Source organism: Pelmatolapia mariae, linkage group LG17, assembly GCF_036321145.2.
Source record: "Pelmatolapia mariae isolate MD_Pm_ZW linkage group LG17, Pm_UMD_F_2, whole genome shotgun sequence".
NCBI lineage: Eukaryota > Metazoa > Chordata > Actinopteri > Cichliformes > Cichlidae > Pelmatolapia > Pelmatolapia mariae.
In genome coordinates this window covers 3,324,005-3,348,480 of record NC_086242.1, presented here as the reverse complement: position 1 = coordinate 3,348,480, position 24,476 = coordinate 3,324,005, and the positions used below count along the sequence as shown (strand labels likewise).

The window sequence follows — 24,476 nt, the reverse complement described above, 5'->3', positions numbered from 1 at the left end:
ACAGGCTATAAAAGACAGTTTCTCCTGTAAATTTGTACACTGTACCAAAAATAACTCAGAAAGGTTCAAATAAATTGAACGGCTCTATAAACCAAAACCTAAAGATATTACACTAGGGAGCTTAATAAAATAATAACTACAGATGGGCAGGATGGTTATGATCCATAGTCATTCACTACACCCACAGTCATTCTGATGACGGAGGAATGCGAATATGATCTTGATTTAAACTGAATTCAAATAGCAGCAGCTTTTCTGTTTCTCTCTGCGACTAAGATGGATGTGTGATCGACAGCTAACAGCTCAACATGCAGGCCACAGAAACATCTCTTTATGGTAAAATATCCAGGACTACGCTGGGTTTCATCCCCACACAGTGCAGTCCCTCCACATTTCCTCTTCTCTCTTAGATTAACGTCCCTGTCTGCACGAAAACTCCCGAAGCCAGGTAGTGTGACACTGTAGTCTGGGGAACGTGAGTGTCTCCATGAAAAACATCAAACCACACTCACTGTGTTCCCTCTGGGTCTTAATCAGCTCACTAAGCTCGTCCATCTTATTGTCCAAGGACCTCACATTCCTCATGATAATCGCTGGAACAGCTCCAGCACTGAGAGCCGGTTGTTTCCTCCGTAGCACCTTTGGGATTACAGGCCTTGCTCTGGGCAAGTAGAACTGTCAATGTGATCGTAACAGGCAAAAAAAAACAACTGCAAATGATGAAACTACCTACTTGCCAAACAAAACATAACAATTACACCTTTGCATAAAATACAACGAGGAAGAAAAATCTGTTTTATCAGTGATTAAAAAACAGAAATATCATACAACATCATATCATACATGTCATACAATTTTTTAATATTATGGATGCCACAGAGCATTTTTCAAACTTTCTACCACTGTTACTGTTAACAAAGATGTGTAATGTTGCCCCAGTGGACTGTTTAGTACCAGTCCATTTCACTACATTTGTGTTTGAGGATAATCTAATGCAGAGTAAATCCAGTTACAAACAAACGCCTTCTGGCATTTTACATTACCTTGCAGGAAACCAAGACGATTATGTGCAGTAAAGATGGGAAGCACAACTGTTATTTTGGTTTACAAGATTTGGTTTATTTTAGTATTTTAAAGCAAAAAAAAAAAAAAAAGTTATCAGCCAAAGGGAATTTTGGAAAACAAATCCCCCCAACTATATTAGTGAGAGAAAGCCAGAAATATGAACCCTGCTGGAAATTTCCAGAGGCAGAGTGAGCAGTCTGCTGCTTTGCAAAGCTAGAGAATCGTGCCTATGGGGGTAAACACGACCCCCTGGTACAAAAACTCTAAAGCTCAAAAGAAAAAAAAATATGAATAATAAGGAACAATGTAAGTAAAAACTTTCATCAAGAATTTATAACAAAAATATATACACAATGTAAAGAAATGCATTTGACTGTATATTGTTTTATAGTAAACTTGAATGCATTTCCTCAGTGAAATTTGCAGCGTTGTAGAACAAAATTTCAGTGCTTCCTTCGATGAATCCACAGACTGGAAATGATACAGAGATCCAGTATCTGCTGATATCCATTTGAGCCAACACTTCACCGTTTTTACCTTCGGTACAATATGCTCAGCATGCCACTGCAAAAAATGAGTCGCATGACACATTAATTCTCACATCTGGCGTGTTTAAGCCCAGAGGCTGATAGTTGCTCTCTTATCATTCTCTCACAACTCTGAGCTCTGAAACCCAGTGAGAGCTAGATGTGCTCTCTGCCCTGATGCTCCCACCATAGTATGTATACGCCAGTGAATACGAGGCTCTAAATGCACCATAAAATTGTACGTAGTAGTCAAAATTGACACATTTAAATTTCCTAAACTGTATCACTTAGTAGATTTTTCATCTTAAGATAAAATACAGTTAGGCTGTCCTCTGAATGGGTCATAATAATGTTCTATTCATATACAGCCTTCCTTTTGGCATTAATTTCTATTCTCTGATGATTGTTCAAAGGATGTAGATCAGTACCAGTGACTAACATGTTTCTTATTAGGTGCCATCTAAGTGACATGAATTTAAACACATCCCTTATCCAAAAGCTCTAATTTAATACTCCAGTGAATTATTTAAAAAAAAAAAGATTAAATGTTTGAAATGAACTAAGACATTTTATTTGGTGTATTTCTTTCTCCTTCAGTCTTCCACCTCTACCTTATCTCTGTCCTTTAAACTTTATGTCATTTCTTGTTCTCTTACTGATCACAGTGCAGTCACGAGTAGGAATGTAACCCATGACTCGTCTTTTCTGATTCTTGGCCCTTAGTCTTTATAATGCGTAACATGAAACATGTTTATAGGGCTGACCTCTGAAAATCACTGCTTTGAAGCCTTACTCAGAGTTCCTCTATTTGTGTCCAGTCCTTTGAGCATTGATTTATCCACATGACATCATGCAATGTTCTCGTGGTCAACCAAAGAAAGAAGCCAATTCGCATGTGGAGTGATATTCTTGCTGCTGACTGACCCTTTCACTATAAAACACATCGGCTTGTTAGTGATGTGAGCATCAACAGCAACCTTAGTGGGTACACCGTTCCAGCTTTATATGCATTTAGGCATATAGATGCAGTCAACATGACCAGCTGAAGTTCAAGTTTAGGCATCAAAGGTTTAGGGGAAAAAAGTTGGGTCTGGGTTAGAACAGCGGTCCCCAACCCCCGGGCCACCGACCGGTACCGGTCCATGAGTCGTTTGGTGCCGGGCCGCGAGAGTTGAGTCTCGGGTGTGAAATTTATGGTTTTCAGGGTTTTTATAGTTTTTATCGTTAACTCTGTTTCCCTGGGTCTTTTCCCGTGTGTTATGAATAATTGTTCTTTTTTGGTACCAGTACTGGTTTTATTTTGTTGTATTTATCTGCAACATCTTAAAGTTCGGTCCGTGAAAATATTGTCGGACATAAAGTGGTCCAAGCGCAAAACAGGTTGGGGACCGCTGGGTTAGAACGCACCATTTTGCAACATAAAACACACGCTGAAGGGAAAACTTTATCTACAATAAACTTTTCCAATATTTTCTTTGTTTGCTACGGTTATACATCCTACATCTCACTGCATCTATTTCAAACCGTAAGACACGCCTGTTGAACTCTATCGAGCTGCTCTATATGCTGAATAATTACGCTGAAGGGAATTCCCACACCCAGTTGATTTTACATCTATACAAGAAAGAAAATACAAAAACAATCTGTCACTGTGACGGTAGCAGCTAACAGATGAAGTCACTGCTTGTGGCGGAGCAATCAGGTCTTTCGATCATGAGATCATCTCCTACTCCATGTCCCAACTTTTGATGCTGCCCAAGCATTCGCTCCTTTAAGACGATCCTTTGAACCAAAGCGGTTTCCGTGTGGAGGGATGGGCATTTTTTTCTCTCTGTGCACGACTGAAATTACTTTGCTTAAGAAGCTTTTATACATTGGTCTCTGGAGACGGAGAAACTGCAAATGCATGCCTGCTCTGTATCATTCATGAAGCTGTGAATGATAATGCAATCATTGCTTTGCTCTATATGCTGCATTGTGTGCAACCAGAACACTGCCTCACGTAGAGAGAAAACGCCTTTAACAATGAGCTCACAGAGTGTGATTCCCCCTTTGCAAACCTTCATAATGAGAAGAGGAAGTGTCGTTCTATTTATTGCTTTATTCATAGCTGTTTTGAGCAGCGACACATGACAGGTTTTTTCATATGAGACACAATCTTGCAACCATGTTCGCAAATCTGATTCAGGACACTGAACTCGATGCAAATGAGAATATGGTTTGTTTGTTATGTTTAATATGGGGGTCCAATAGTGTCTCCGAGTGTTAGTTACTGCTCTCTCAAGGGTGCAAGGAATGTTTTCCTTTCTTGGCAGGATGCTTGTTATCCAACATATAAATCTTTTTTTTATTACAAAGAGCAGAAAGTGCAAGGTGCAGAGCAAGCAACAATCTTTGATGCATATAACACAGAATGGAAGCCAGACATGGAGGTCATACCTCAGTGTAACATTTACAGTGGTACAGAAGGCACCTCAGATGCTATACTGCAAACTGAATCTTCACCTGTACCAGCTCAATGCTACCTGAGTGCTGCTAACATCTAAAAATACTGAGTATAAACCTTCAGAAATATTTCACTCCTCTCAGGTTCAAGTTCTACTTACCAACCTGTGTGCTTTGATTCTTGCTAAGTGGTTTCCCATTGTGGACACTGAAATTCAAGGCTGTAATGTGTCTGCGGGGATCACGGCAGCACAATTTGAAGGTCAGAATTTAAGCTCTCTACAACCCACTTGGGTGACCACAAGCACTGTGTGCAGAGATGGCAATGCAATATAAAAATCAGGTAGAGATGCCTTCCTACTGCTTTTCTGGTAAAAACTCTTCAAGTCCTACAGTTGTTTTTCACATAACTGATTGATTAGGTTTTAAGCTTTATTGAAGAGCAGCTCTTACAAAGCAGGCCTTAGTACATCAAGGTTATAGTCTGTGAATGCTTAGTGGCACATGGTATGTGGTATGTTTTTCTTGAACTGTTTCTTAAAGGTTTTGCAACATTTTATAATTTTAGTCTTTGCTTCAAAGTAGAGCTGGGCGATATAAGATTTTTTCATATCACGATATGTTTTTTTCATTTCAGGCGATAACGATATATATCACGATATAAGCCAAATAACTATATTTGTAAGATTTAAATGTGCCGTTGCTCACAAGTAAAATGTGAAATAATCTGCAGCTTGTTTTGATTTAAATATTTATTTCCCATAATAAGTTTAACAGGGTAGATGTACTTAAGGAACGTGAGACTTCAGTTTCAGATAAATAAAGGCAAATATTGCAAACTACACAAAAGGCAGCCGCTAAAGCGTTTAAGTTTCAAAATAGAACAAACAAAACAGACTACTAAATTGTCATTTAATAAATTTTAATTCTAAAAATAAATCTTAATTTGTTTTACAGAAGAACAGACAAAATTGACTAACTTTTGTCAATATCAAATAAACTGAGAACTAAAAGGAAATTCTCAATCTCTCCTTGTTGTATAGGTTAGCTTTTCAAACAGTTTTAACAGTGACTTTAGTCTGACAAAAGCCGAATGATGAATTAGCGCTTTCAGTCACAGATTGAGCATGCACCGGTTTATTGTATTTCCAGACTTGCTTTCAGCACAATTTACAGTGCGCGCTACTCTGTTTTTTGTCAGACTTGAAATAGCCGAAATACCTTCACACTACGGAACTTCTATGGCCCTTCCGTTCGACAAGCTCTCCGGCATTGGAACCATCATCTGTTTTCTCTTCGGTAACCTTCGCTCACGCTCTCGGTTGATTTTTCTCTAGTCGGCAAACTCATTTCCTTCATTACCCAGGCGGCCCGGCTGCAAAAACAAATACACATGTGCGCCTTGGCACTTGTGCTGTACGTAACAAGTCACGTGACGTGACGCTGCGGCTGTGATTGGTTTCGGCTCTGCGCTACTTAATTTGGATTGGCTGTTCTTTTTTTTTTTTTTAAGAGGACAAGCGAGATGAGGCCTATCACAATAGTTTAATTTTTCTATCGAGAAAAAGTTATTTCGCAATACATATCGTTATCGTTCTATCGCCCAGCTCTACTTCAAACATTACACGTTATATCATATCATCTATTGTTGGGTCTGTGTTTCCACAAGCCCCGATAGTTTAGAGACTTACTCATCATGAAGAAAACAAGACAGTCAGTGATCGATCGATTTACTTGCAAGGGAGGCCTCGTCGGTATCTCAGGAACGCACTTCGAATCCTACCACAAAATGACCCCAAGTCCGGCCTCCGCTTGCGGCCTTTTATTGGGAAAACAGTTCACACAGTACACATCACAGCAAAAGCACCTCCCACCGTAAAACCCCCAAATGGTTCTAAGGCAAGGCACTATGTGTGTGTATGTGTAAACATCTGTATGCATGTGCAAGAACGTGTGTGTGTGTGTGTGTGTGTGTGTGTGTGTGTGTGTGTGTGTGTGTGTGTGTGTGTGTGTGTTTGAGTGAGTGTGTGAGAATGTGTGTCTCTCTGTGTGCGTGACGTCCAACTGTTTCTAACAACATCCTTAGTCATAAAATAATCTCCCCCACACCCAATATATGGTTCAATTCCTGTATTGGTTCACCATGCACAACAAAAGGGCAGGAAGCTTACCACACAAGAATCAGATCTTTCAGATAGGATGTATCTGCAATAAAACCTCCCCCAGCACAGAGTGGCTGGAGAGGTGGTCAGAGACAAAGGAATGGCTTTGATCCTATAGTTTGAACTAAGACTTTACAAATTTAAGAACCACAATGACAACATTCAACAATTTAACTTAACATCTATTACTGTTAGTATCTACATATTAATATAACAACATACAAAATCTTCTATTTATGCAAACATCTTGTATCAAGGAGACATGCCCAGCCTTTGTAACAGGTAAAAAAAAAACAATGGCTTACTTGTACAGCATGATATGTTTGTCCCTGACTGTGGTTTAGCAACGCACATAACAGAAAGACCGTTATTTAATTTTACCCAAGTAGTAGAAAGATTTGTGTCTATTTTAGTTCCATTGTCAAGCTAGCTAGTAAGAAGAGACTGTCTTTTTTTAGGCAACAACATTACATGTGCTTGGCTTTACTTTGTGTCCATGTGTAATCTTCACTTTAGAAGAATTAAAATAAGTGTGTTCATGCTAGCCAGATTATCTTTGAGTGCTTAGCATCACACTTTCTGGTGTTCCTAGCAGTCTCCCAGTTCTGCCCCTTTTTTCAGTTTTTCTTCGCGTTCCTCGTTGCTCTTTTCCTGCATGACATTTTTGTCTACCTGCATAGTTCACTTTGCTTCACTGCCCAGTTTCAGTATCCTACATTTGAAAGCTCATCTCTGTGATTGTTACAAACACTGACCTGTTGGAATTCATGCACCACATAACTCACATAGCATATGCACAGTGTAGTGCACAGAAGTGTACTAACAGAAGAATTATATTTCAAATACTGGTGGCTGTTTGGGGTCAGTCCTTTAGTCGCCTCACCAACCGTTGCTATAACAAATAGTTCCATGTTTGTTCCATGAACTGGTTAGCTTGGATTGACTGAGGCTGGAAGTTAGCGTAACCTAGCTAGCCCGGTTCAGCTCTGAGACCACGCCTATGGGGGCTTTCAAATTCATAGGCTGCATCCTCCTGAGGACCCGACCTTCACAGTCTACGTGGGCCGGGTCCTCCGAAGGCCGGGTAGGCCGGAAGTGAGCAGCTGTGAAATGGGACGTTCTAGCCTTCAGTTTTGCATCAACAGCTGTCTCGGTAGAGTTTAACAAACTTGGCCGTCTGCCCCTTTCTATCTAAAATACAACAGGACACTGGAGTAAATTCTACCATCTCACACTTCTGTTTAATCAGTTTTCTATTTGACATTTATTCAGCTGTGTGAAAACTATAACTTTAATCTCAGCCAAACCGATTTACTGACGAACAAATAAAACCGAAAACGTCAGAGCACTTTTGCAGAAATCTGATGTCTTGATAAATCGAGCAGATATTTGAAGTTTACACAGCTACATTCTCACCTGAAAATATCTTAAAAGTTTATTTTGTGACCCAGAAAGACTAATAAGAGTAATATTAAAAGTTAGTAGCGGCCGCCATTGTTGGAATTGGCTGGGCCGAGCTATGAATTCTGGGATATGGTGGGCCACGAAGGACACACCCGACCCCTCCTTCAAACTCGGGGAAAAGGAGGATGCATTTGTTGGCCGCATTTGGAGGAGTCTTTGAATTTGGACAGCCTTCGTCGCGTCGCTGTGATGCAATCGACCTACAAATGCAGCCTCAGGAGGATGCAGCCCATGAATTTGGACACTATTTGTCTTTCAACTACATTCACTTCCTGGGGTCACAGTGTCGATAAGGTGCAGGAAATAGGTCAAGGTCAAGTTTATTTATATAGCACATTTCCAAACCGTCCATGCTGCACAAAGTGCTTAACAATGTAAAATGCCACTAAAACAAATAAAATGTAAAAAAAAATATAGGAAAAAAACAAATAAATAAATAAAATAAGTCAATAAAAACAATTAAGGCTGTTAAAACCAAAATGCTTTGGTCAAAGTGTGACCATAAAAATGTGATCAAGTGTTTGTGCAGATCTAATATTTAAGGGTAGACTATTCCTCTGGGACCTGTCGCCACAAGACTTGAGTTTAGGCGGTGGAATGGATAACATTAGTTTTGAACTGGACCTCGTGGTTTTCTCTGGAGCATAGCTGGACTGGCGTTTTGTTTTTTGTTTGTTTGTTGTTTTGTTTTTTGTAACGGTATAAACAATGAGAGGTGGTGGATTGGCCAGATGCTGGCCGATGTGTAAAAATAACTCAGTTGTTTGGTGGTGGCTATGGCGGAGCTTCCAGGGAGGCCAGCAGGTGGATGAGAGAAAGGGGAGGCAGGAGGAGGAGAGACCCGAGGCGGGCGTCGGTCCGAGTGTCAGGTGAACTGAACTTCAGGTAAGAAGTTATGACCTGCAGTCTACCTGGGTCAGATATAAACCAAGTTTAGGTGGAGTTTATTTTCGTTGTGCTGACTTTTTACAGTCAGTTACAATAACTCGTACTGCGTACCAGCTAGCATGACGGAGTTTATATACAGCTGGGTCGGTGCTATGATGTTACTAATAGTGAACTTTATTTTAATTATAAGGTTGCCGTAACATAAAAAATATAATCGTCCCTCATTCAGAGAAAATATTACGCGTTTCGTGTTGAGCTGAAAAGGAACACAGTTTGTCCCGGACTTCAGCTAGAATGGAAAAGGACACAAAGCTGGAGTTATTCTGTGTTTTTGCTGCACAGCTGCCTCTTCTTCTCTCATTCTCTCCCCCTCCCTCTCCTGTTGCTACTTTAATCATGAAACTGATCAATGATCAGCTGATCGTCTCACTTGTTTGTTTATCGCCCACTTTGCGCCAGAAAGAGGAAACCAGCGGATGTCGCGCTAAACAACAGCAGCACATTTAAGCTTGATCAGCTGTTGTTAGAATTTATTTAATATTAATTTCTAGTATCAGCTGATGTTTGCTGGAGCCACAGCTGTAAAGCTGCTGGTCATGATATCGGTTTGGATATGTGGTGAGAGGGAAACATGAAGATTAAACCAGGAGATGTCCTTACTGAATCATCAGAGCTGAACAGGTGATGGAGAAACAGGTTTACCTTTTAGGTGACATGAATGAGTTGAAGGGAAGTTATGAACTGTTTCTGAGAGACAAATAACACCAGGATCCTTTTCTAAGTAGCTGACAGCTGGTAACTGTGCAGGGGCGGGTCTAGCAAAGTGTTGCCAGGGGGCCAGGTAGAGCATTAACAGGGAGAGGGGGGCACAAAGAAATACTTTCTTATTCTCATTTAAAATGTCTAGCTTTTAACAAATACTCTCCAAATCTTACAACCAAAGTTTTTATCTGATGTAAAATGTATAGAAATCATACATATACCAACAAGACAGCGTACATCACTGTCACAACAGCGTCTATTTTCATTCAAAGGCTTTATGGCTTTTCCTGTTATACCTGGTGGGCCGGTCTCGAGTCAAAATGCCCGGGCCGATTTTTTTGTCCCAGTCCAGCCCTGCTCTGGAGCATAAATAAATAGGAGCTCAGACGGGTACGAAGGTCATTAAGTGCCTTTAAGAAAAAGGAGTAAGAGTTTAAATTGTATCCTGTAAGGAACAGGGAGCCGGTGTAGAGAGGCTAAAACTGGGGTAATATACTCTTACTGTTTAGTGCCAGTTAGCAGACGAGCAGCTGCATTTTGGACCAGACGATAAAGAGAGGCCTGGTTCAGACCAAAGTACAAAGAACTGCAGTAGTCCAGTCTGCAAGTAATAAAAAGATGAATAACACGTTCAAAGACATTAGCTGGAAGGTATGGCTTTACCTTAGCTAGCTGTCTTAAATGAAAAAAGCTGGATTAGACTACTGCTGTCACCTGCCCACACAATTTGAAGGAACCATCAAGGCGCACACCGAGGTTTTTTTACATTTGTCTTACAATAGGAAGATAATGGGCCCAGAGCACTGTCAATGTGATTATTAACGAAGTTACCAAAAATGACAACCTCTGTTTTGTTTTCATTTAATTAAAAAAAAATACCTCTGGACAAAACCAGGAAGCCACCTCCATGGTTTAAAGCTAACAAACCATTGGCTTAGCTTCCTATATACCATGCAGACAGGAAAGTTGCATCTAACAGCTCCCTTCAGACTTATACAAAGCACCTCCTTTATTTAACGTAAGATGCATCACTGCAAGATCTGTGGTTATTTTGATGCATACACATATTTACATTTACTATCAGAAGACACAAAAGGCACAGGAGGAAAAACAAATAGCAACGCATTTAGAATCAATGTAGTCGATTATTGTAGATGCTAATTAAAATAAATCAGATGTCCCCATGACTTTAGATCCAAGCCATCCTGTCTGACTCCTATCTCTGCTCAATAAAGGACAAGCACAAAGGTGAACGGAGTGACCAGAGACACTTATTAAGTTTGTGTTGTAAACATCCACTGTAAAGGACAGACTCCTCTGTAGCAAGCTGGCTTGACAGGAGAGTGCAAAGGCAAACCTTCTTTTTAATAAATCAGAGCAGAAAATAAACCAAATTTGCATAACTGTCAGAGAGCAGCACGTTTGATGGTGCAGCCATGATCCTGTCTTTGCTGACACAAACTGGTTATCTAAAGAAGCAAAACCTCATGTATGTGCATTATTAAAATAGTTTTTCATCTTGTTGAAATGAAATAAATTTGTCCCTCTTGCCAGCAAGTGAGCTTAGGTCCCTCCTTCTTCCAGAAGCCAGAACATATCTCTATTGGACATGTTCTGGCATCATTTTATCTCTTAAATGACAACAGGTTTACAGGATACAAATAACACTCAGGGGAAATTAGTGGGCGGCGGTGGCTATCCGGGTGAAATGGAGCACGTGCGAGATTATTCTGATCTACTTCCTGCTAAAATGATGAGCGCCTTGAATGGGGGATGGCTGCCAATCAAAGCCACTCACATCAAAGCGCTGCACTCCCAGTGTAATTGGTGGACAAAGAGGAGAGAGGTATGTGCAATTTCTGTCATGCTCACAAATGGACATCCTGTCTGGCAGCAGAACTGCCTGCATACCACCAATTACCTGAGGCTGTGCATTGTCAGTGGGACTCCCAGTGATGAAACATGTGGGTTGGTCTCTGCTTGTAATGTTGCTGAGTTGCCATAATTGATCTCTGTGGGTTTACTGGTGACGACTCAACAACACTTTTAATTAGGCAATGGGAGACGAGTTTGACTCATACCACCAAAGTAGCCGTTTCAATCCAATTACTCCACCGTTTACCACTGTGAAATTTTATTTGTGATGCAGAATGGTGACAAATTCCTTTCGTAACATCTTGCATGAGAAGTGGCAGCCTATGTGGCAGCTCTCCTCAGTGCATTTGTTCTGTGTGCCGCTTTCCATTTGTCACTCTGTTTTGGGAGAATCGCACAAGCCTCCATGGGTCTCAGTAGCTCCCAAAGAGCTGAGTGAATGGATGGAACGGCACTAACTAAACTTATAGAGAGAGGAAAGTTGTTTATGTCTTGGCATGGGGAGATGCATTATGGTGAGCCTCTTTAGGCCACTTGATTAATCAGACAGAGCACATGATGTGACTGAGACACCTAATAAAAACCTCTGTCTCTGCATCAGATCTGTCATTTGTTGAACCTGCTCCAGAAGGACATGAAACGAGTGACTTTGTTATTTTGCTAGTTTCTTATATTAATATGTCAGTTAAAAAGAGAGGAAGCCCAGAACTTCTTTTAGAAGACTTGTACAGTGTTCTGTGTTGCGGATCACCCCTGATGATGTTTTCATTGTGTGGGGGAGGAGCTTGACCAGTGTTGGTCAAGTTACTTGAAAAAAGTAATTAGTTACTAATTACTGATTACTTTTCCAAAAAGTAATCCCATTAATTTACTGATTAGTTATTTTCAAAAGTAATTAGTTGCTTTGTTACTTAGTTACTTTTTAAAAACATGATACACAACCTGAATACGTAATAAAGAAATAGACCTTTCAGCCCAATTCTATTTATTCTGCATAATCCATCATATAAAACTGAATAAAATGAAAAAGTCTCTTTTTAAAACTTGTTTCATTATTTTTAATCTTTTAACTTTATGCATCAAGCAAAAATTAAATCATATGCAACAGTCTTTGACTTAAAGAAATTGTTGAACATTTAAACCTATTTTCTGCATATTCTAGCATATTAAAAAAATTATTTTTTGTGTTTACACTCTTTCAAACAGATGCAAGTAAAACACAGCAGAAAATAAAATAAATCAAAGATTCAGCAGCACTGAGTCCTGTCGCTCTTAAATCTATAGTCACCTGTTTAGCAGGAGTGGTGCAGGTGGAGATTTGTCCACAGCGGTCATGTCAGTGGGGGGATCCGGGGGTTTCTCTGTGAATGTCACATTCCCGTGGCAGCGTGCTCGCTGCTCGCTCAGATTTGAAGTTTAATTTTTTGCTTTAGAAAGAAGTTTTCCTCCCACACAGAGTGCACAGTGTACGCTAATGTTTTTGTCACTTTTACAGAATCAAACTCAAAGTAATGTGAGTACTTCCAAGCTTTAAACGCTGCATGGTCGTACTCTCTCCATCACTCTATGTTATCCATAGCTGATCTGCACACGTCTGTTACCACAGACGTCGCACATGCTTACGTCACTGTCATGAGACACTCTCACAAACAAAATGACGGTTTAGTAACGCAACCTGCTTACGGGAAAGTAACAGTAATCTAATTACCTTGAATAAGTAATCCCTTACTTTACCCGTTACTTGACAAAAGTAATCGGATTCCAGTAACACGTTACTTGTATTAGAGCTGTAAGCTTTAAGCACAAAAGACGTTGTGCCTTGGACCTCCAAGGACACTGGGACTCGAGTAGGTGTGAAGATCAAAAGGTTGCATTTTGCAGCATTACTCAGTAAGACCTGAATGTAAACGGTCACGTCTTGGATTGCTTCTCCAGTTTATTTTCATTCCCAGGGCGTCGAATACTGCTGTTTTGTTTGAGCTACCGCTGTCTCACTGACGCACACATTTTGTTCTTTGTCCAGGTTATAGCAATAGTGAGATGGGTTACTCATAGCCCGCTGGTATATAAGCATTTGCAGTGAGTCCCTTGGCATTATTGGTATAAACCCACTGCCATTTTTCCAGTGTCGTATAGCAGCATGTTTTAACCCAAACATGCTGTGGCAACCTTTTTCTAAACCCAACCAAGTAGTTTCAGAGCTTGAACCTGAGTAGCGAATCCAGTGGGCGTAAGCAAAACAGATCACTGAGCAAAACAAAATGAAAATAGCTAAAGTTGTGCCGCTGTATAAAACTGGGGATAGACACCACTTCACAAATTACAGGCCTGTTTCTTTACTACCACAATTCTCCAAAATACTAGAAAACCTGTTTAATAAACGATTAGACAAATTCTTAGATAAACATAAATTACTCTCTGACAGTCAATATGGATTCAGATCAAAAAGATCAACATCTCTGGCATTAATCGAATCAATTGAGGAGATTACGAATGCTATAGATCAGAAACAGTATGCAGCTGGAGTATTTCTGGATCTCAAGAAAGCATTCGACACAATCAATCATGACATATTAGTTAATAAACTGGAACGGTACGGGATCAGGGGGGTTGTACTGCAGTGGGTGAAAAATTATTTAAGTGACAGGAAACAATTTGTGAAGCTGGGTGTCCATTCCTCATCATGCTTGGACATTGCTTGTGGTGTTCCACAAGGCTCTGTACTGGGTCCAAAATTATTTATTATTTATATAAATGATATTTGTAAGGCATCTGATATATTAAAATTAGTATTATTTGCAGATGACACAAATATTTTTTGTTCTGGGGGGAATCTAAAGGAGCTGCAGGATACAATTACTTCAGAAATGTGCAAAATTAAAAAATGGCTTAACAGGAACAAACTATCGCTAAATCTAAGTAAAACTAAAATAATCTTATTTGGGAATTCCCTTAGAAATGCACAAGTGCAGATTCAGTTAGATGGTGTGGAAATTGAAAGAGTACTTGAACATAAGTTTCTTGGTGTGATTGTAGATGATAAATTAAACTGGAAGTCTCATATAAATCATATACATAACAAAATTTCAAGAAGTATCTCAATCTTGAGTAAAGTAAAACACATTCTGGACCACAAATCACTCCACATTCTCTATTGTTCCCTGATTGCACCGTATTTGAATTACTGTGCAGAGGTTTGGGGCAATACTTACAAATGTTCGCTATCATCAATCTTTATATTACAAAAAAGGGCCATAAGGATAATCCATAAAACTGGTTACAGAGATCATACAAATCCACTATTCTTAAAATCAAAAATTCTAAAATTCACAGATCTGGTTCATTTTCTCACTGCACAAATTATATATAAAGCAATAAACAACCTGCTTCCTGACAATATTCTAAAAATGTTTTCTAAAAGGAAACTGGGATACAATTTGAGGGGGGAATTAAATTTAAAACATCCTCGTATCCGTACAACATCAAAAAGTTTTTGCATCTCTGTGTGTGGAGTGAAGCTGTGGAACAGACTAAGTAAAGATATGAAGCAATGTCCGAGCATGGCGCAGTTTAAAAAGCGGTTTAAGGATATGGTTTTTACAGGGTACAGGGAAGAGGTAGAGATTTGACAGGGTGTTCTTGTCTAATATTTTCATGTATGTGCGGGTGCACGGGTATATTGGTATGGGTATATATATATATTTGTAGGTTGTGTATCCTTCAGGTGTTAATGGGGTTAGTGAAAATGTGTATATGTGCGTATGTGTATATACGTATGTATGGATAGATAGAAACATATATGTATATATAAAAAAAAAAAGAAAAAAGAAAAAAGAAAAAATACACATGACATAATGTAATTGCAAGGAGGTATTTCTGTAGTCTATTGATACTAGATAGTGGAAAAGGGGTGGGATTAAATAAGCTTATGCTTCTTCCTGCTCCTTTTTGAACATGAAAGTTATTTGGAGTTGTGGTTGCTTGTTTTCCTTATGTTTTGTTTTGTTCATTTGTCTCTTTTAATTCTATTTTGTTGTACTTTTTCAACATGTTCAAAATAAAGATTCAATCAATCAATCAATCAAAACACAAAGTTACCAACTGGGACACAAGCCAGACTCCTTGCTGATAATCTTTTAACTTACTCGACTGTTAATCAACATGTTTTCTGACACGGCCTTTGCCCTATTATCTCTTCATACACCTCCATTTTTACAACCAGAGGATAAAAGCATCAACGTAAAAGACAGCTTAAAATGCCAACACGACCTACAGAACATCAGTGTTTGAGAGCCTAGGTAGAGAATCCACTGGCCCTGTTGCTTCAGGACATACAGCACTGATAAAAGCAATTTAAAGCACAGTGTTGCCACTATTCAAGACTTACTGTCAAAAAACCCCCAAACTTAACAATTTACTTAGATGTTATTAAGATGTATAACAGCATCAGTTACTAATGGTCAGTCCAGTTATTCATGCTGCTGCTGCAGCGGACACTCCTGATCTGACTTGCACCACAGTAATGGTAGCATTGCTAGCTGGTGGAGCAGACCAGATTTATATTGAAAATAAACACGACACCGAAGCTCTTACTTGCTCTCTCCCTCCCTGGTCCTGCTGGTTGTGCTCCCACATACATCATAATTTTGTAACATTGCAAAAATCACTGAGCTAAACATGGAAGTTACTCAAATTCAGTTTATTAGTTAGCTTTTGTGTTTTTAATATATATATATATATATATATATATATATATATATATATATATATATATATATATATATATATATATTACATTTGCTTGCTCCCACTCCAGTCCAAAATGAGTCTTCATGAGCAGAATCTACTACTTCTGCCACTGGCATTCATATACAGAGGGAAGGTCTCGCTGTCTAATCAGCCTAAAAGTTCATACAGTTCATAGAAAGTTAATGCCTCCAGGTCACAAACACAAACTGAGAATGGTTTCAGTGAAGTGATAGAAATCTCATGTCCAACATATTTCCATATTTATAGAGTTTAGCTTTTTGAGTGAGGGACAATGATAAGAAAGCAATGTTACACAGTTGGTGTTATTCTAAACCGATTAGTCTGTATTCATCTCAAATTGTTGGTGAAAATACTTTTTGCTTGCTTGCTGGTTCGCACTGTGGCAATACATCATACAGTCAATGAGCAGCCTTAGCCTTTAATACTATGAAGGAAAAAAACAGTAAAAATATATGATTTTTATGAATATATCCTTTATAAAAGAATATATTACTGACTGGGTCATAATTGTTTTCAGTGTCAAAGTCCAGATCAGTGATACCCAGAAGCAGTTCAGCACTACAGACGACCACTGAAAAACTTAAGAAGCAAAGTAAAAGCTGCTTTTGTTTCTGTGGCCTCACCTGTTGTTGCTTCTGCTGGTACAGACATCTCCCAGACGCTCATGACAAGCACCATTAGAAGTAGAGCTCCTTTGCTTCCGATCTGCGGGTATGGCTCACTCATCCTTGATAAAGAGGCGAGAGGAGAGGAGTGTTACCACAAATAACTCATTTATGATAGCTGCAGTTTGAAGCAATTTCAGGTGAAACCAGAAAAACTATTTATAGATATGCAGAGATAAAGTTTACATCTAAATGATTCAGAGAAAGCTTGGGAGAAGGTGCTGTGATCAAACCAAACCAAAATCCATCTCTTTCAAAATCATGAGTATGACCCAAGCAACACCATCCCCACAGTGAAACAAGGAGGTGGCAACATTGTGCTGTGGTGTTCCTGCTAAGGACCAAGTAACGATTCCACTGCAATGAGGGGAAGATCGACAAGCCCTAGACAGTCTCCAGAACTCAGCCCTGCAGAAAATCTGTGGAGGGAGCTGAAGCTTCAAGTTGCCAAGTTTCAGCCTAGAAATCAAAAGGATTTAGAGAGTTTCTGTAAAGAGGAGTGGTCCAAAATCCCTCCTGAGATGTGAGCAAACCAAATAAAAGAAACACTTACCCACCAAGTACTAGGTCATGTTTCACACAGGGTTCAAATGACATACAAATCAATGTATGACTTTCTGGAGTTTTGATTGATATTCTGCTGAAACCTCCATCAAAATTAGAGGCCCTACATTTCTTTGTAAGTGAGCAGATTAATAAATTCAGCAGGAAATTGAATAATTATTTCCCCCAAGAATGAAAGATGGCTAGATAGACATCATTAACCCACATTAAGCCCCTGGTTTATATACATTTACCAAACAAAAGCATCTATTATCATCTGTGTCAGCCTCTCCTCCTTTTTTTCATCCCTTTGCTCGCCTGAATGCATGTTTGCTCGTATAAAGCAGGGATAGAGGCTCTTATCCTCCTCCTTGCTTCTCAAAACAAACTACAGCTGTGAATGCACCCCTAGATCACTATCTCCAAATTCTCTCTTTCTTCCCCTGCGGCTCCCCTCGCGCTCAAACGAACATAAGGTGAAGGCTCTCTGCTGCCCCAACAGGCTTCAGCAAGCCTCTGTAGGCTCTACAGCAGAGTGGAGAGCGGGCAGGTCGCAGTGGCTATTCCATCCCTCCGCAGTGCCTTTTTCTCTGCACTCCCTCTCCCTAATGAAGTGTGGTGGAGCCAAGGCCACACTGCATAAACTGTCTGGCACAGTGTGTTATCACCGACAGACAATGATCAAATTTCAAACGGGGATGCGGCAGTGGTACGGTAATTACTGGAAGGGGCATAGTATCGTATGGCGGGAGGGTACAAAGTTACAAGCTGCGTTTATGCCTTATTTACCACCTCCCGCCTCTTATCTGGCTGCCACATTGACATATAGATTGGCTAAACCTCATTGGGGATCTCAGATTATTTGTGTAATTAAGTTTATTTTTGCAAAGCAAACATGACCTTTTAGCAAGGTTTTGTTAGAGCGCTCAGTGTCACACAGGAATTAGTATTGAGTTGTGTTGCTCCGGCAATAAAGAACAGGCAGAACTCACATGTTTAATGTGCCCTTTAAAGATATAAATAGATGCCTGTCATCTGGACATGTAGGCGATGGCAGTATATGGAAGGGGAAGTCTTAAATAATCTCTAAATTTTTATTTATTTATTAATTTTGACATGGCTTCATTTAATGAAATTTGACTTAAAGGTCATGAATAATTTACACATCACATTTTTACTGCTTTAAAAAAAAGCTAAATATTTTTGGGAAATACTAATTGCTACCCAAAGCCATCACAGTGACAGCGAGACTACAGGAGGTCACCGAGAGCGAAGAAGTTATTTGAAGTGCCGCGGCTTGATTATGTCATTTCTTTCAGGTTTTTATAGGGATTAAACAAGATGCATCATGTTAATTTGTGAATTTCAGATGGTAAGTACCATCCAACTCTTGACAAAGGAAAGAGGCAGGAAAGAGCAAACGGATGGGGAATAATTCCAGTAATCTTAAAATAACCCAGATAACTCAATCTGAAAGAGTCAAAGCAACGAGCGCACACATAGCTGAGATGTGACAGAGCAAAAAGACAAGCAGTTGCATGCAGTGGACGCAATAAAGCGTGGGTCTTTGACTTTTGATTCCCAAGTCCTCAAACTAATGATCAAAGCGGTCACTTGTTCCTACAATCTGATACAACCGACGTTAGTGAGATACAGGCACGAGTACTCGAAAAAAATGATATGTGGCATTTAATGAGATAGTAGAAGTGTAGAAAGGCTAATCGCTCAGCTACAGGGCTCATTCATATTCTTCAAAGGGATTCAGATCATGAACCATAATGTTGTAACCACTAAAAGTAGACTAACTATAAGCTGTGACACTGTGAAACGATGGTATGAGCTCCTGTAGAAACCAGAAGTCTGTGTGATGTCAACCTTACTTTAACAAAAATGTGTTTCACTCACAGTGTCACAGAAAAGAATGACTCTACCCACAGTCCTAACATAAGGCAGCAAAGTGTCCGATTGGTGGAAGTTGCTGTCGCCATGGAAATGTCAGGTTTCTTAGTCAGTGCTAAACTTTAGAAACCGCTTGAGCAGGCACAAACGCTACACACAAACTACCATTATACATTATTATATATGTATAATCTAATGTATACGTTTCCAATATACTGTTGTTAACAACATAAATGATAAGATAAGCTAATTCCAAAACGTTCCAAAGGTCACTTGCTGTAGATTCTGGAATTTTCAGCGGGTTATTATTATGGCTAGTTCCTCTAATTTTAGGAGTAATTATCTATGCATTGTTGTACCTCTGACTTTCTTTTCTGATCCAAATCCAGTCTTTGAATCAGTATTTGGCTCATAAACCACCTTGTAGCTAAACCCTATATTCTTTATTTAAGAATATAGGGATTTTCTGAAATGTCAATAGAGAAAATGAATGAGAAAGTCATTTCAGAAGCACAGCACTTAATAAAATGGCTTGTGCCCTATAGGCAGGGGTGCACATAAGTGGTCCACAGGTGCGCATTTGCTGTCAAAATAAAAGACGCGCACCAGTTGCAACGCGCGTTTGCGTACATAAGATTTTCTGGAGGAGGACAGACATTTGTTTAGAACTCTTAAAGATGTCGAAGAAGCAAGTTCCTTTAAGCAATTACTTTGGTATTCTTCCACCTCCAAAGAAATGTCAGAAGGAGTACAAACCGCAAAAGAAGCGCGTATTCTCGGAAAAGTGGTTGCAGGAGGTGAGCTGGCTTCAAACAAATGATGAATAAACAGAGATGTGGTGCAGAATATGCCGTGAAAATCCCACTCTAGCGGACAAAAACAGTGCATTTTATATGTACGCAAACGCGCGTGTGGTGCGCGTCTTTTACTTTGACAGCGAATGCGCACCTGTGGACAACTTATGTGAACCCCTGCCTACAGGGTAACTGTAACCGATGACAACAGAAAAGGTAAAGAAAAGTAAAATTTGTGCAAATATTTTGTGCACTAAAAATATTTCACAGACGAATTTTGTGTGTATATACATTACATAAAACGATTGCATCCCAAAATTTGGCATTTCATGTCATTTTTTTCTCAGCACTTTCAGTGTGTAGGGGCCTTTAGAAGCACATCATGGTATGGATTCCAACACATCCACTAGAAACTTCTAGCTTATCCAGGTGCAGAGCTTCCTTCCCATCTTACATAACTATAGGTCCAAATAGCAGCTTGCTCAAACAACCCCTGGTATCATTTTATGAGGAGAGTGGTCTATCTGTGTGATAAGGTGTGTTTTTTGGATTGTCATTTCCCATCTTGCCTTGCTTCAATTAGATCTCCTTTGTTTCCCAGGACACTTGCTGTGCATGCCAGAAATATCGGAGGTCATTAAGCCACTTATCCACAAGAGGAGCGATAATGCAACTCGAACACTAAATGGACCCAAGGTGATCCTTTATTTTCATAATATATTTTTTTCCATCCCTATTAAAGCCACGATTGCCAGTATCATGGTATTTAACAGTGTCTTCAGTGTAGCTACAGAGCGATTGTGAGGAAGGAAATTCACTGAAATGTTGAGCGTGATAGCCAGGTAATGCAACAGTGTATGCATTTTCTCAAATGGACCTCGATTGTACGCCCAGATACTTATACTGGAACAGTGTGTGCTTACGTTCACCTCCCAGAGACAGATTTATGGTCACCGGTTAGCCGGAGAATTGGAGGCTGGGTTGAAATGGTGGCCAGTTGGTGTCGGTGTGCAATTCAAAGTAATAAGTGTGTGGGGGAAAAAAGGGTCATTGGTGCCGCAGAGCAGGGCAGCGTTACAGCATCATTTGTTGGATGCTGTCGAAAGGTGCAATCCCATAAATGACATCTCATTGCACCTGAATGTGCTGCGTTGTCACTGGTGCTCCGCAGAGCGAGTCCCTGGAGATTTGTTACGCTTTGAAGCCAGTTTACGTCTTGACCTTGGCTTGAAGGTCTTTTGCATTTTTGGAAAAATATAAAACAATATCCTTATATTTAATATAAATAAACATTGTGATCCTGGCTGCATTATTGAAAGACACCTGTGGTACTCAAGTGATATTTAATCTTTATCAAGAGAAGAATTCCACAAGAGTCAAGATGACAGTTTTCCTGCCCTTGCTTGAAAAGAACCATTCACAAGCTGATCTGGTAAAGACGGATGAGACGACTGTGTCTTTGCAATAAGTCGTGGACTCTGGTGGAGACATATCAACTCATGATAACAATGCATCTATGTGTAATTATTGTTAAGTACTCAGGTGAAATGAATTAGTGGCACCGTCATGGTTGACTCTATATTATTCAGCATTCACTGCAAAGTTATTTCTCTTTATCCAATCATTGTTAAGAGAGAGGCAGAAACAAATGCCCAAACAAGAAGCACTCTGAAGCCTGTGCCAGGTCAGCTCACCCTCTGGGTGTGTACATTTAAGGGAGCAGTATTATATTTGGTAGATAATAATTTTATTTTCTTTGGGATTCTTTTTACAAAATACTTTCAGAGTTATTGCACTAAAACGTGGAGGTTGATGAAACCTTATTTATATACTTGGCATAGTTTTAAATACGTACATTTTTATTTCTGTGGCTGTAGTACATGTGTAGCATTCATTGCACTGTTTAGCAAAATTTGTTTAAATGTTTAGAAATAAATATTGAGTCAAAAGAGTTATTCAGGATTATCAGAAGTGTATTCAAATTGTCTATTAAAAGTTAGAACCGGTTACTGTTACGTACAAAACAAAGTCATAGTAAAATTCATCGACTAAACTCAAAAAGATTCCCTTTGTTCTTGTCAGTCTGAAAACCTTTTGCCATTTTAAATTACTCGATATGGAACTATTATCACTTTGATCAAGCTATCAACCTTAAAGGAATGGTCAGAGTTTAAATGTGACATGATACTTTAAATCAGTACAGTCATACAGTACTTTTAAAGTTATAAGGATTTTTCGGGGTCAGTTTCTGACCAATAACATTATGTTGACCTTGAAGGCCTTGATGAAATTGAGCCAAACCAAAGATGTTTGTCCAGTGGCAAGATTGCATTTTTCATTACTCTACTTAACCTTTCACAATTGTAACATTGATTGATTGATTAAGCCTTTAATTGCAACGTTACACGCACATGTTACCTGCAGGGAAATGGGGCCCCTTCCGACCATACATACATTGCACAAACATCACATTGGGAAGACAGGTCAGAGAGAGGTCGGATGGTATGAAAAACATTGTTTATGTAATAAAGATAATTCACATTAAGGTTTATCTTAGTTTATTTCAAGGTTACACAAACACCTACAGAAACAATAATAAATAATCATGTAAATCCTAAACATTTATGTTTATGTTAAGAAAAGATAAAATGACTTCGACACACAAACCTGGTAAATTATCACCCATGTTGTCCTGACATGCTCTACAAAACATTTTTAACGCAACCTTTTGTTGGTTTTTACGGCTCACAATACCTGTTTGACTTGAGCCTGACTGCTGTCACAATACTCGCTGTTAGATGTAGCAGCTGTTTTCAGTGACAGGGATCTGTTTGGGCGAAGCTGTTTTTTACACATGCAGCTCTGAACTTTTCCAGACATTAGCCGACGGGCCTGAATGTCAGAATGCAAATTGCTGGCTCATAAAAAGGTCTTTAACCTGCCAGCTCTCTAGCTTAATTTCTGTGTGATGGTCGGATAAATCCGTGTGAAAACAATGCTGGTCAGTGAATTCACAGTGAAAGAGTGGATCTGGAGTATTTCTTGTAGTGAGAGCATGACAAGGGCAAACTATCTCCTGTTGTGTGCTTCATGTCAGAGAGGATACATTTGGACAGAGGCCTGAACGGACAAACAATCTCAGCAGTTAGCTTGAGAACTTCCTGTAGTGCTAAAGTGCCACAGGCCAAACCAAAGACACTACACCACATAAACGACTGTGTTGCCTGATGCCAACCGGAATGTAATGTGTAATTCGGTAAACATTAGCCAACACAATAATACATGGCTTCATATGTTATATACATATGTATATACAGTACAGTATTTCAGTGTTATACAAATAAAATGTATTTAAATTAAATTTATTTCAACTTATACTTGTGTAATTTAGCTAATTGCCTCAGCTTGCTAAATGTAATGTCATGTTTTAACTATATGCCATAAAAGTGTAGGTTTAGTGCGTAATTCTTAACACTTTTTCTAAAATCTCATTACATTTGTGTGGCAGATACACAAACGAGACAACACGTGAATAAAACATCTTTAGAGGCACACTTCTTTAAGCTAAGCCAGACCAAATATGACAGCTCTGTACGCTATTCCTCTTAAACGTTTTATTTTTTTGAAAGACAAGACCACAACCAGTCGTGGCAGATGGCCCCGCCCCACCACTGTTTTTTCCTTCCCACTGTCGCCAAAGTGCTTGCTCATAGGGGGTCATATGATTGTTGGGTTTTTCTCTGTATGTATTATTGTAGGGTCTACCTACGATATAAAGCACCTTGAGGTGACTGTTGTTGTACAAATAAAATTGAATTGAATTAATTACTTGATTTCAGCATGATCAGCTCTTGCTTCATAGTTTCATCCTTTAATATTACCTGGAATTTCATTAGACTGAGCCAATAAAGAACAATAAAGCTCATTATCTTAGCAATGACTGCCCTCCAGTTTTATTCCTTTATTTATACATGTTCAACTACTGCAGCTTTCAGTGCTCCTTGGGAATTTATACTGCAGCTTGTAATAAAGATTCAGATAGGCATTTTGAGAGAAAACAAACTCAAACTTGATTGTATCTATAGTGGTTGGAATGTTTCATTAGCATGTAAGCCTCACAATATTTTTTGTATAATGTATGAGCCTTTTGCCACAGAACACAGAACAAGCCTGCAGAGAAATGTATAATATATGCAGAAGTGAAGTAAGCAGGGTAAAAAATGATAAAAAAAACAAAACAAATACTAATAAATGGAAATATAAGTGAAATGTATAACTACCCACTGAGCGCAGTATATTGTGCACTACACTTGAGGACACTCAAGACCTCAAGCATAGTGCACAATATACTGTGGATAATGCAAATGATGTCTTTTATTGAAGAATAATGCATATTCTTTTGAGCAGTGCCACCTCGCTGGCTGTCTTGGATTTGCGTGGTCTAATTTATCCAAACATTTAGCCCGTCCACTCCCTTCACAACACTGAAAGCAGCAGAGCCACAAGTCAGCTTAAAAGAAAGGTTTCACTTGAGCCTCGACCTTGGTCACAAACACTTGCTTCTTACACTAACAGCAAAGTCCCCACCTGCAGTCACGCTGTCAACATTATCTCTCT

General features: G+C 39.3%; 1 protein-coding gene across 3 annotated transcripts in view; it reads right to left on the bottom strand.

Annotated features, from left to right (window-relative positions):
- LOC134647022 (chemokine-like protein TAFA-2) overlaps window positions 1-24,476 on the bottom strand; it is a 96,115-nt gene that overhangs the window by 28,314 nt on the left and 43,325 nt on the right. For all 3 annotated transcript variants that reach the window (XM_063501138.1, XM_063501140.1, XM_063501139.1), the window contains exon 2: window positions 16,582-16,685. In XM_063501138.1, coding sequence (XP_063357208.1) covers window positions 16,582-16,684 — 103 coding nt within the window. In that variant the 5' untranslated portion in view covers window position 16,685. The remainder of the gene's footprint in view (window positions 1-16,581; window positions 16,686-24,476) is intronic.